General features: G+C 34.7%; 1 protein-coding gene across 5 annotated transcripts in view; it reads right to left on the minus strand.

Annotated features, from left to right (window-relative positions):
• Positions 1-15,024, minus strand: part of LOC127882370 (N-acetylated-alpha-linked acidic dipeptidase 2-like) — a 99,077-nt gene that overhangs the window by 18,083 nt on the left and 65,970 nt on the right. For 4 of the 5 annotated variants that reach the window (XM_052430966.1, XM_052430970.1, XM_052430969.1 and 1 more), the window contains exons 2-3: positions 3,335-3,626; positions 471-544 (exon numbers count right to left, since the gene is read on the minus strand). In XM_052430966.1, coding sequence (XP_052286926.1) covers positions 471-544; positions 3,335-3,626 — 366 coding nt within the window. Of the gene's footprint in view, positions 1-470; positions 545-3,334; positions 3,627-10,316; positions 10,456-15,024 lie in introns of those variants that run through there. The other variant, XM_052430967.1, reaches the window with a different exon arrangement.

Below are 15,024 nucleotides of genomic sequence, written 5' to 3' on the forward strand. Positions count from 1 at the left end.
TGAGTTTTAGTTTAAATGCTGCAGAATATTCAATATTGTATACAAGATATACCATACACTTGATAAATTAAGAGTTTTATTAGAATGTTATTTATGTTCCAGAATACAAGACTGTATTAAACATATACCATACAATTGATTAATTAAGAGTTTTATAAGAATTTTATTTATTTTCCAGATTACATGACTGTATTAGATATATACCATACAGTTGATTAACCCATTTATGCCTAGCGTCTAGAAAAAAAGGCCTTGGCAAACAGCGTAGACCCTGATGAGACGCCGCATGATGCTGTTTGCTTAAAGAAATTTCTGTTAGAAATATTCTAAATATAGAAATAAATATAAATGGATCCAATTTAGAAGGATGGGAGAGTCCACTAGGCAAAAATGGGTGAAATAAGACCTTGAACAGAACTTCTGTTCCAGAAATCAAGATTATTCCTTGCAGCTGCATATTGAAGACTTACTTCATGTGATCCTCATAGTTGATCACCTCGTTGAGATCATCTTGCATCGTCCGACTGAACGCACGGTCGTAGTCCTGTGATATGTGTGCATTATAGTAGTAATATAACTCCATAAATAGTATACGGTCTGCGGTGAGAGTAAACTAGTTATTGTCAGCCAGTATAACATGACACAGGAAAGTACAAAATACGAAACGCTAAATATACAAATATAAAAGATGTAATAAAACGGTCGATGCAAAGTATAAGGGGGGTTAAAACGGGTTAAGGGCTAGTCTTATAGTTGTATATACATTTGATAGTGAACTTTTTTTTCAGAAAAGTTGAATTTTCGTTATAATTTGATTGTTTTTATTTTTCAAAATGATGTTTTTACTAATGAATATCATAGCCACACGCTAACCAAATGTGGTTATACCATGCAGCACTACGGCCTGTTAAGTGATCAGATCTAAAACCCACACAGGGCATCACATATACAGCACAAACGACATATTGTTTATGTGCGTATTTCTTATTTTATAATATGTAATACTTTACCTTTCCTATTATTTGTATATTACTTAAGTATACATGATCGTACTTGAACAAAACTATATACTATATTTTTGTTTTTGAAAATATGTCCTTTATTAAAATTCGTAGGAATTACGGAAAACGTCAAAGAAGAATAAAAAACAATATTAAAAAATCACGCGTCCAGACCTGCATGTTATAGAATTTACGGTATTCAACGCAGTGAATATTCTATCAATCTACATTTAAGTACCGGACAGATAGACAGGTTAGTTAAAGGATTTACCGAATATTTGACAATGAAACTCGTTTTGTTACACTATCTTTTGTCAAACACAACTAGGATAGCAAGCGTTTTAAAATCAAATTAATGGCGTGTTCTGTTAAATATCCAGTTTTGCTCTGGGCTGCCAGAATATTGTCAACAAAGAAGTTATTACTAATTGCCTGCATTTAAATACAAATAACATATAACAACTCACTTAAGCCCAACGAGGAGTAATAAACGGGAGTTGTAATAAGGCTGGGACCCAATTCCATTAAGCAGTGTGGTTTAAACGTCTCTGTAGTCCTCATTCGTGCATTGTTTGAACATTAGATTCATCACTTTAAACGCTTTTGAACACACTGGGGAACAATCTTCATTCGAAATAAAAAAGTGTTCCTCTCTTAATTGTTTAGACTGGAGTTTCAAAGTAGAGGAAATGATCCTTAAATACGAAGCAATATGGGCTTAATGTGTTGTTCTCTGTCGCTCATTACAAAGAAGTTTGTTGGTAAAAATACAAACCGATATATATTAGGTCTTGATATTTTCAACCCCAATCGTTAAATTCCATCATCTATAGTCGCGACTGTTTCGATAAAGGTTTAATTAATACTACGACCATTATATAATTACGCAATTAAAAAAAAACCATATGCGATGTATAAAATAAAGACATGTGTCAATAAGAAATATGTTTATACATTATTATTTACGCAGCACTTTAAAAACAGTATTGGTCTAAACCATGTATGTCTGCCTAAACACACTACCCCAGGGGTATTCTTAAAAGAAAAGAAATGCGCTTTAGCTTAGAAATGTCTCTATGAGATCGCCGAAACGTCTTCGAAAGGTTAGGTGGCGTTAGGATTTTGGCCCAAGAGAACGAATATTGATCTAGAAGCACTGTCAGGGACAAAGAGAGACAATAGATGCGGGAGAAGTCTATAGGGCTTCATGGTTTGTGATTAATGGATGAATAAATAGTCGAAACAAGGCCTCGGTGTCACCAGGAAGGATTGCATGTAAGATTTAGGGGGATTTATTGAGTAAGATCACAGCATGTTTTGAGAAACATCAAGAAACTTTAAATAAGCCACCGACATTTATGTAAGGAACGATGCACATCAGGCAAAAGTTAATTATTTCAGTGCTGGGACCGAATTTTGAAGGCCTTTGCAAATAGTTTGGATCCAGATGAGACGCCACAGAACGTGGCGTCTCATCAGGATCCAAACTGTTTGCTTTTCTGATAGTATTCTTTGAAATAAAATCGAAGAAAATGCTAATTTTAGAAATTCAGCAGACGACATTTTAGCAGACGACAAATTTCCCAGCATGCAAAGGGTTAATTTGTAAAATGTCCAAGTGTCAATCAGTGGCCATAAAGACACTATCCAATGCCCAGCAGCTCCACACAACTCTGCCTTTAATGATTCAGACTAATCAAATTATTGGTGTGGTAATTCCCCCATATATGTTTAAATTGTGCGTCAGGTGTTGTTGTGAATATTTTATAAGAGCGTCGGGTTAGAGGAATTATTTGTCATTTTGATAGCAGTCTATGGGACAAAGTGCTCCTTTCCGAGAGTGTAATTACTCCGGGGAAGTTGTAAGGAAATATGCTGTGATACCGGTTATTTAATGCATGTTGAGGAAATTTTGATGGACATTTCCAGTTAAAATCTAATCCAGTTCTTGTTACATTAGAAGTCTGCACGTGAAACTGTCCTCAAGTTAACAATTAAGATATCCCGGTGAAGTTAATTCAGTTTGTAATTTGATGGTTATTGGTGTAAAAGTATTTAAAATATGTTTGCACGTTTATGCTATTTAATGGTCCGTATGTGCATTTATTTTGAAGTTCAATGGTATTGTTTAAGCGTGTATTTATTTCGTTCTTTATTGAATAATTCGTGTAACCATCTTCTATTTGCACACAGTTTACGTGCACTGCATTTGGCACATTGTGCGGAATGGTAGATTTTATGAAGGGAACATTTTTTACTATACGCCAATAAAAATCTTTGTTGTAAAAAATTCACGAAAATTGAGTACGGTGACCATCCACATCTACACATACCTGCTTAAGTCCGTACATTGGGACGTTAGGCACTGCAGGGAGTACATCATGTTTCTCCACACTTTTGCGCAAGAGGAAACCAAACACCAGCCCAATACCAAACACCACAGTCAACACCAAGGCCTTGATCACCAGCCCCTTCTTATCTGCAAGCGGACACGTGCAAGAGGGGTAGGGCGTGTCCGCTGTCTGACCCTCGAGGTTTTTGTATTCTATGTCGATGTTGTCAGAATCCGAGGCCTCCCATCGCGACACCTGCTTCCCAGCCGTGTAGCGCCCTTTGGACGGCATCCTGAATTTAAGAGAAAAACGATTTTAGTATCGTCCATAAATTCATGTGATGTTTCCTTAGACTATCGATATTTATATTGTTGTTATAACGTGCAAAAATGAGTCGTGTTCTGAGAAAATTGGACATAATGCATGTGCGTAAAGTGTCGTCCCAGATTAGCCTGTGCAGTCCGCACAAGCTAATCAGGGACGACACTTTCCGCTTTTGTGGTATTTTTCGTTTAAAGAAAGTCTCTTCTACACGAAAATCTAGTTAAGTTGGTAAGTGTCGTCCCTGATTAGCATGTGTGGACTGCAATGGCTAATCTGGGACGACACTTTACGCACAAGCATTATGCCAAGTTTTATCAGAACGCGTCTCAAAAATAAAGCGTTATCCTATGATTTAAGATAAGTGTACACCTGTTGGGGTGATGCACAGAAAGCCCTCACTTGCAAGTCAGTACCATGTGGAGAACCAGTACTGAGTGTCGTTTGAAAGTATTCAGACAACAGTACCGGTTGATAGGTGGACATAATAACAAGCACATTTTAGCGACCTCTGAAATACCGTTCTTTTACGCTGTTTGCAATGCTGTTTATTGAATCGTCAATAAGTGAATCTTCCTGAGTAAAGTGACATTGCTTTTAAAATGGTTTTTCTCGAGCTACAATGGCAAGAGTTTGATATTAAGTGTATTTACTTTGTAATGCTGTAATTTATAAGTTCGTGATGAGTATAAATCATTTTATTGCAAAACAATACGATACAATATAGTTTGTTAAAAATATATTTTACTTTTAACGATTTCTTAATGTACATATTTTCATTTATACAAAACATGACAAACACGTTTATTCGCTACGGGACAGCTGCTTCAATGTCTGGCTAGATGCACGCTCTTACTACGCCACATGCACCTGCTTTCCCTGCTCGAATAATGTCCTTCCTTGTACAAACCCTTCTCTGAACATATCAGAATTGAATTGTGTTACAAACGTGTCCGGATCGTTCCTATATTTTCTATATATGAAGCAAAATGGGAAATTTTGCTTGAATATTTTACGATTTAAAAATTCGTAAAGCTAATAATTATCGTTACTTATCGTTTATTGCTGTCTCGACAATGTTATCAAAACATCAACACTGGCACAACTCGCGTACTCGTCGACGATCTGACCCGATCCAACTACTAATATTAAAGAGTAAAGACACACTTTCGCCTTGGACCAATCAAATCGCTCGTATGTTTAAAATGTCGGCCAGTTAAAAGATATGTAAACAACGGTTTCAAAAGGCACTGGACAGTTAGTTTTAAAGGGATCTTTTCACGTTTTGGTAAATTGACAAAATTGAGAAAAGTTGTTTCAGGTTCGCAAATTTTTGTTTAAGTTACGAAATTTTTTAGGAAACAGTAATACTGAACATTTACCATACTCTAATATAGCTAATATATGCATCTTTTGACGATTTTAAAACCTGAAAATTATAAAGCGTTGGAACGCGAAAAGATTGAATAATTTGTAGAGTTCTGTTGTTGTCATTTAAGTTTGTGAAACTACGAAGATTGCATATATAAAGTATAAAATACGTCTGATATGTATACTTGGCAGGATGGTCGAGTTGGCTAATTGGTTTTTACTCCAGAACTCCAGGGGTCACTGGTTCAAGCCCTGCTGAAGGCTACTTTTTTTCTGTTTTTAATATTATTTTTGATTTTTTACTGGAGCTTTTTAGATCCAATTTTTACATTTATCAATATAAAGCATTAAATGACACACTTCAAAACATGCAATAATCTGTGAAAAGGCCCTTTTAATACATAGTGCAACGGCGAGAACAGTCAGAATGTTTTTTATACGTTTTATTGAATTGTGGTACCAAGGTCAATGAATTTTGCAGGGAAAATGCTCTTTACTTCGTGAAGATTTCAGTCTTTGATCGGGTCAGATCGTCGACGCGTTAGTAGGTCACGCGTGTTGTTTATCGTGTTATTTCTTACAATTTGATCCAGCAAATGTTACAAAAAAGCAAGATATGTACATTCCCAGAAAGGACGTTTCTGCGTTTCATAAGATTGAGTTCATGTAAATCGCTGCATAATTAATGGAGTAATGGCTGTTCAAAGCGATGAATATATATATATATATATATATATATATATATATATATATATATATATATAATATATATTATGGACATACGGCTTTTTCATTTCAGTTTAAAAGCATTAAATAAATTAACCCATCGTTTTACATTGTATTTCAAATTATATCTTTTTTCGATTTAACGAACTTGCATAATTAAGTTCGAAATTATAAATACGCCTGAATATGGTTATTTGATTCATAACAATGTTTTTCTTTCTGCAGACTTTAACCAAACGATTGCTTGGTAAGAATTATCGAACCATACAAACATAATAACTAATTATAAGTCCATACAGGCGCCAACTATATTTAATATTGGCCACTGCACGTCTTTTCTTTTTCCTCTTAGCTATGAAAACAATATTCAAACGGGTAATTTGGTGGGCTACATTTTATATTTAATCTTTCCCCGAAAATAAGAGCCTTACGAATGTAATAAAAGGCTATTTGTTGTGAAAAGCTCAGACAAATGCGACAATACATGGGTGATTAGTTTATTATGTATGATCCCATATGTAGTCGGAAATAAGATTGATTAAACCGCAGTAGGAATTAATTTGGCAAAAGTGTCTCCTCCTGTTTCAATAATAATAGTAGCGTCTTATGATCGAGGGGAATCGTGAGACTTTCTCTAGCATTAGTCTGGCACCTATGCATCTGCTGTAAGTCAATATGTTAGACGAATCTTAAGTACATGTCTAATGTGTGCATCAAATGGAAGAGCGATATTTAGACCAGTAAAAACAGTAAATACTTTTAGGCTGAGTTTGAATGATAATTATGGGGAGGGACTCTAATTTCTTATTACAAAGCGAAGGCGAAAACTGGTCTAGATCTACGCTGGTAAATATATCACAAGACCAATTTTCGCCTCAATTGTCCATATACAAATGTCTTAATTCTAACCAAACTAGGAAGTCATTCGTTGTATTTAATCGTACTTATGCGACAGTAAATAGGTTATCATATAACACCTCGGCAATCAATTTGTATTCAGCAATACGATCGAATAAACAAATGCTGAGAAATAATTTGCAAGATTTCTACTCCGGTTTCCACAATGAAGTAAACTACTTTCTTAAGTAACAACATAACGACTGAACTAGTTGTTTAGTTCTAATTTGATGACCGGGGCTTCTGGCCACTAACGATGATTTGACAAAACGAAGTATAATAAAATGTACTCTCTTTGCATCATATTTTTCAATAATTTTACATACATTAACCAATATTATATATGCCATATTCCTTTTTTGTTCACATGCGAACTTTGTAGTGTTTCATATAATCTACTTCTAGTTCACATGTAAATCTGGCAGTACTTACAAATACACTCCTAATATCTCACACGCACTATTTGCCTGTCTCACGAAAACGCTCCAGCACATCACAATACAAAGTGTATGTCTCACAAATACACTTCATATATCTCACAAGTAGAATGTTTATGTCTCACAAATACACTTCATATATCTCAAAAATATAAAGTGCGTGTCTCAAAAATACACTTCATATATATAAAAATTATAATCTGTATGTCTCAACAATACACTTCATATATCTCAAAAGTATAATGTGTGTGCCTCACATATACACTGCATTATCACAACAGTATAATGAGTGTGTCTCACAAATACACTGCATATATCTAACAAGAAGAATGTGTTTGTCTCAAAAATACACTTCATATATCTAATAAGTATCATATGTATGTCTCTCAAGCGCATTGTAAATCGTGAAAAAGTGGACGGATTCTGTTTTATATCGCTCACTACATACCTCGCCAAACAATAGAGAAAGACGGCATAAATAAAACCACCCGCCTCCCTCAATACAAACAATATATCCCGAATAGAAAATCGATTTCCAGTGCAAATTAGATTCATTAAGTCATTGGTTTAGTCAATCACTAATGACTCATGACTGAATGGATTTATTAGGGAGCCAGCGATAAAATTGAGCGTGTGTTATCTCAATTACCGCGCGCTATTGATTACCAATTTACCAGCCACAGATGCTTTGCCAAAGAAATAACTGTTTTGCGTACATTGTGAATAAACAAGCAATACCCGCTTATATAATATTGCCAATTTTATATATTATGCCGAGATATTGAGAAGGGACACTTCAGAACGTACCCTTAACCCATTTATGCCCAGTGGACTCTCCCATCCTTCTAAATTGGATCAATTTATTTCCAAAATTAGGGGTGTCAAGTGTATTTATTTCTATATTTAGAATATTTCATAAAGAAATTCATTTAAGCAAACAGCGCAGACCCAGATGAGACGCCGCATTATGCGGCGTCTCATCTGGGTCTACGCTGTTTGCAATGTCCTTTTTTCAGGACGCTAGGCATGAATGGGTTAATACGTATTTTTACAAGTATGAATCCGCCTAACTGTTCATTTAGGGCCATTATCTATGTTATGTTTCCATTTTATCCCAATAGTTATTTCTCTGATGCTAAAACATTATCGGTGTATGTATGCTCAGTTGATTATGTACTTCTTCATGTCGATGTAAGATATTGTGCTCTGTCATTGTTTATGCAATACATTGTGGACTTTGACTTGGGCTATTATCTGCTATATTCGAAAACATAATATAAATTAGTAAAAAGTAAGGAACTAATAGCACATAATCTGTTCTGAATTAAGAGTCTTGCCAAAACGTGCATTACACCAACTCGACATTTTTGGCAGAACAAGATTTGTACAAAATAATGTTACATAATGCTCTTGACATTGCATAAACCAACTTGATTTAAGGCTCAAATTACTTTATAAGTACACACGAAACAGTTTATAACGAGCAACTATGATGTTGCGATGGAAGAAATTGAGCATTCCTTAGAGCTCAACATTTGCATACCTGGTATGCATTCTGTTTAACCCATTTACGCATAGTGGACTCTCCCATCCTTTTAAATTGGATCAGTTTATTTCCAAAATACGGGATGATTAGTATATCTATTTCTATATTTAGAATATTTCTTACAGAAAATCCTTCAAGCAAACAGCGCAGACGCTGATGAAACGTCGCATCATGCGCTGTTTGCCAATGCCTTTTTTCTAGACGCTAGGCATGAATAGGTTAATTTGTATCATTAGATGTACATATTCAATTCATACGTTATTAACTAAAAACATAATTACACAGTATCCTCCTCATCAAGAGAGAACCTTTGTTTACAACGAGGAACAGTTACCAATTGTGAAGCACCTAACAGTATAAAAGACGTGGTAAACTCAAGACAAAGTACAGATGCCAAATGCTAGAGACCTGTCAGCAACATTTAAAGCCTTTTATTAACACCGCTTTTTATCTTGTTATAATTTATTTTAAACATGACCGAGTGACATTTACCTTTAAGGGTAGGAAGCAACCAACAAGTCCGCATTAACATTCTTATATATATAATATGTTTTTGTGAGCAGTAAGGGTACAAGTAGCACTATATATATACCATGATGAATCTCTAGCATGAATTTTCCAAGGCGTTTAAACTAAATTAAAATTTCCAAAAAGTAGTCACTGTAATTTTCAATAGTTTGTCCCTAATCCTTACATGCAAAATATGTCATAACCATAAATTGCAGGGACCTATTGAGATATGAAAGATAATCAACAACGATGAATAACTGTCACCCAATCATTGTAAAAATCTAGAATGAATCCACCGTGGCGAATAAATATAAACGTTATAAGAGATGGATCGTCATTATGAATTCACACACATCGTGTACGGGTAATAATAGCATTATTAAACAGTTAATTATGAATAATACATTAATAATTAACAGTCAAAGTCGCGCATCAATCGCATATAACAGAAGGTCAACCGATATCTAATTGTTCGGATAAAATTCTGGCATTTATCTTTAATAGCTAATGGAAATACTTAAACAAATAAAGTACATTACAATGTCATCTGATGTATTTATACCGCACTTTTGAGCGCATAGCGGATATAATGCGCATGTGAAGTCGGCGTTAACGAACAATTTACTTACTAACTTACTCATTCATTTATTCATTCACATATTCATTCACTCATTTCTTCACTCATTCACTAAATCACTCACTCATTCATTCATTAATTAATTCATTCATTCATTTATTCATTCACTCATTCACTCACTTACTCACTAATTCATTCACTAATTCATTCACTCATTCATTCACTCATTCACTCACTCAGTCCGCACAGGCTAATAAGGGACGACACTTTCCGCTTTTATGATATTTTTCGTTTTCAGAGAGTCTCTTCTTAGCAAAAATACACTTTAGGCTTAAAGTTTCGTCCCTGATAAGCCTATGAGGACTGCACAGGCTAATCTGGACCGGCACTTTACGCACATGCGTTTACCCCCTTTTTCACAGAGCACGGCTCTTATACAACATAATAAAATATGTAATAAGATTAATGACTATACATTGAATGAATTCATATTCCATGTAGATATCGAATGATACATGTTATGGAATGAACAGTTGCGTATATTCACAACGTACACAAATACGCTTTCTCTCAACATCGGACATAAAATTCACATACCTCTTCACCTGATGAATCAAACGCAAAGCCATCTTTAGTCTAATTTAATATCCAATACAATAAAAAGCCACAATATATATCATCCAGGTATGTGTATGTAAGCTCCTGTGACGATTCCCATAAAATGATTACCATAAAGCATATTCAATAGCAAAAATGATCGGCATGGAGCGCGATTGGTCATGCATTGTTTTGACAAGGCAATCTGGTGTTTTTACAACGCTATTGATCGTCTAACGTTGTTCCGTTCACGGGAAAAACATCAACGACGTGCCAGATGCATTCAATTTCTCGCAAATATATTGACTGGTCTAAGAATAATATGACCTGCCATAAATAATCACGTATTGATTCAAAAGCGTCTGACACGGAGGCAACCGTTAACGATATGAATTTGTTCTGGCGACAGATGATCGTGTCTAAGAGGTTGTAAAACGTAAAACATTTATGTTTAAACAAAAGTTATCCTTAAATAATGGACACTTAAACACACATATATCGCATAACAACTACTGTGTTAAAACACTTGAGTTTTGCATGAGGTTGTTTTATGATCCTATAGTTATACCATATGCTCTTAAGGGAAAATATAAACATCGAACATAACTTGATTCAACAAAACGCATGCATGGGTTTCATGTATTGTGTCACATTTAACCGAATCACCGTGCTCAGTGTACTTTAACCTCTGGAACTCAAAGTTCTTTTGCAATTTAACTTACATTTTCAGCCAGCAAAATAAATATATTTTAATTATTGATGAAAAGGTCTCAGTACAGAAAGAATAGTTGATGTAAATAATAATGTATTCGTTCAATAACATTTCCATATTTATTTGTTGGTCTTTGATTCTATTTTCATTGTGTTTTGCATGTTGAGGTGATAATATTTCCATTGGTGTATGTTTAATTTTATTGATTTAATTTTTATCCAAATGTCTTACTCATTTCTAATGCTCTGATGTTTTCTTTTCGGTGGCAGAAAATATCAAAACAATACTACAATAAAAGCATCTCCATCTTCGTAGCTCTAGTATGATAATATATTTCAATGAAGATATTTCTGATATTGTTACATCAGTTTAAAGACATCTCTATGCAGCTGAATATAGTGGACGGATTGTTGTTAGTAGAATTAAAGGGATATAAACCAAAGTTAGACGTCACTCCTTCGCATAAAAATCCGTAATGATGATATCAAACGCAATAAGGTACACACATTATACATTCGCCATTTTATTACCCTGATGCAGCAATAAATTGATATTACTTGCAATGGAATCAATGGTCTTTGAGGGGGAGCTATTATTTAATTACCCAGTCGTAGAATTACATGCCGCTTGAACGAATTCATCGTCCTCCATCGATTGGAAGAACTGACATTTTAAACTTCATGATATTAACGTTATGGATTAATGGGCGATCTAGAAAGGTCATCTATTAATCGCTCATTCTCATTAATAAAGAACACGTTTCAAGAGTTGATGTCGCTGCGATAATATGACCCTTGTTCTGAGAAAACTAGGCTTAATGCTTGTGCGTGAAGTGTCATCCCAGATTAGCCTGTGCAGTCCGCACAGGCTAATCAGAGACGACACATTCCGCCTAAACTTGATTTTCGGTAAGGAGGGACTTCCTTGAAACTAACAATACTATAAAAGCGGAAAGTATCGTCCCTGATTACGCCCAGTTTTTTTCAGAACGCGGCTCATATAAATAATTTGAAATCACACGAAAATCTTATCCCCGGATACGAAACAATTCCTTCATATTCAATGGAGACTTTTTTGTCAGAAGGCAACCATTCATGTTTCTTAATTGAGTCGCGTACTGAGAAAACTGGGCTTAATGCATGTGCGTAAAGTGTCGTCCCATATTAGCCCGTGCAGTGAGCACAGGCTAATCAGGGACGACACTTTCCACTTTTTTTGGTATTTTTAGTTTCAAGGAAGTCCCTCCTTACCGAAAATCAAGTTTATGCGGAAAGTGTCGTCCATGATAAGCCTATGCGGAAAGCACAGACTTGAGGAACAGCTTCATTTCGTGAATTAAGTAAATGTGATGTTGTCTTCTACAGGTAAAGCATTATTTGAGCACAGTAACTGTTGCGCTCAACAATTTGAGAAGTAAATCATGTAAATGTCATAACAAACACAATTAATTCTTAACAAGCGCACAGCAATCAACTTAGTTTATCAAATAATGATATATTTGATAAGTGTGAGACTGTAACCGGCAAGTACAAAGATCATTTGCTTAATGAATACATCGCTTAATTTCCTAAGTCATGTAACGAGAATCGTAATAAATTCTTTATTGAGTATTATTATGATGAGGAAAATTGATAAACTCAAGTTGTTGATAAAGGTAATATTCATGCTACACTTAATTTCTAGATACCGTATGTTTGTTTGCACGGTTTGCCAGAAATAACTATCCAATTACCTTAAATTCACAAATCCATATTTGTGGATTTCATTAGTAATGGAACTGTCTTCAAGCGTCCAATTATTTCACACAGAGCTTTTATACTGCCCAATGCTCACGATGATTACCGTTTTGTTGGTTGCAGCTGACCCGTTATGTCTCCTTACGCCTTGTTACGCTGACCGTTTCAATTCGGTTAATTGAATAGGATTTCTCTGTACGCTCATTCTGATGGTCAATTACTTGTACTTAATTGAAGAATTCTTAGGGGAATATAATCTATATTTTGGAAATCGTTTTAGATACGAATAGGTATCGAAAATACTTTAAATAGAAAAAAATGGCTGACCATTGACCCTTCAAGGAAGCCAATTGGTATACTTGTAATTCGGAATGGCCAAAGTTACGGTATTTTAACATAATAAGGATGGTTAGCTCACAAGAATGTTCACAGTTTAATACATACCATTAGCAAAACACATTTATTGAAAACAACATGTAATCAAATGTCCGAACTTTTAACACATTAGCATTTGACACAAAATAAGGTTTTATAATGAGATACTCAAACATTTAATGTCCGTTTCACATTGTATTAATTAATAAATGGTGTTGCGTAATTAAACTTTTTGCACCAGTAAAAGCATGCAGTGACGTAAAAAGACGGAACGCAAACATCATTGATAGCGGAACGCAAGTAATAAACTTCCGCGCAAAGGAAATTATAGGCAATAAACGTGACTACAATACGCAGTATGTGCCCATGGTCCAAACACTAGTTTGATGATAATGTTTTTACTGAAACGCGTATGCATTTTAGTGATGTTTTTTGTTTGGTGGTCTTTTTTAACTCATTCATGCCTAGTAAACTCTCCCATCCTTCTAAATTGGATCAATTTATTTCCAAAATTAGGGATGTCTACCATATGTATTTCTATATTTAGAATATTTTATATAGAAATTCCTTTAAGCAAACAGCGAAGACCCAGATGAGACGCCGCACTATGTGGCGTCTCATCTGGGTCTACGCTGTTTGCAATGTCCTTTTTTCAGGACGCTAGGCATAAATGGGTTAATCACTATAGTGGTATCATCGTTAAGTTTAATTGGATCTTTGATTGCCTAGGCGATTTCTTCATTTGTATTATCATAATGTGAAACAAAAATATATTGATTTTATACCATGCATGTGCGCACTTATTTAAATTTTTGTTTAAGATTTAATATTAATCTATAAATATGTTTAAGCAGGAGCACCATATTGATGGTCATGTTGTTACTTCTTTTTCATAATATTTGATTTGTTTATAAAAACAATAGAATTATCTCAAGCATTTATAATTTACAATAGATAAAGTGAATATAATATGCCAACAAAATAAAGGCGATTTACCGATCCGTTAGCATTTATCAATTGTAAATACGACGAAACGACGAAGAAGTCAACTGGTATATGTATAACTTTTTTATCTAAATTATTTCACGTGCAGCGTTTCTCCTTGTATAAAACGAGCTGCATAATTCATAAGCGCCATTGTACTTATACAAGCAAGTGATGCCGTATTTCACTTGCTACTGCTTCAAACTGTATACTTAATCCTCATTTAGGAAATGTACGAATGTTGACCAACAACATTTGATTTGCAAACATGGACAACGAAACCTATGCAAACGCGCTGTTAATTCATTTTCTCCAATGCTGTATCAGTCGGACATAAGTTGTCATTAATTAACTAATAATATGGACGGCATAACAGTGTTTTCCATCTGATTTGGTTTAAACATAAACGATTAAAAGAATACCTGAAATGAAACATGAAAAAACAGTTTTCAACTGTTCAAATTTACTTAATTTGTCTTTATATGGACTTCTTTCGTCCAGTAGACACACTTTCATAAAAAATTAAATAGCCTAGCTCTGAAATATTTTGAAGCTGGATTGAACATGTATCCGAATTCACAACACGATGCTTATAGATTGCAAGTTATACCCCTGCATTTCACAACGTAATAAGGCTATTTCTAGCCTGCTAATTAAATTGGACAGACCGATGCAGTGGAATTTGAAGGACATAAAACACAATAAAACGTCACACGACGCTATTAAAACGTTAATGAAATGCAATCAATGCAGACCATTCGCAAATTTGATAAGAAAAGCCGCGCAATAAATTGAGTTGTGTTCTGAGAAAACTGGGCATAATGCATGTGCGTAAAGTATCATCCCATATTAGCCTGTGCAGTCCGCACAGGCTAATCAGGGACGACACTTTCCGCCTAAA

Source organism: Dreissena polymorpha, chromosome 5 (assembly GCF_020536995.1).
Source record: "Dreissena polymorpha isolate Duluth1 chromosome 5, UMN_Dpol_1.0, whole genome shotgun sequence".
Lineage (NCBI taxonomy): Eukaryota > Metazoa > Mollusca > Bivalvia > Myida > Dreissenidae > Dreissena > Dreissena polymorpha.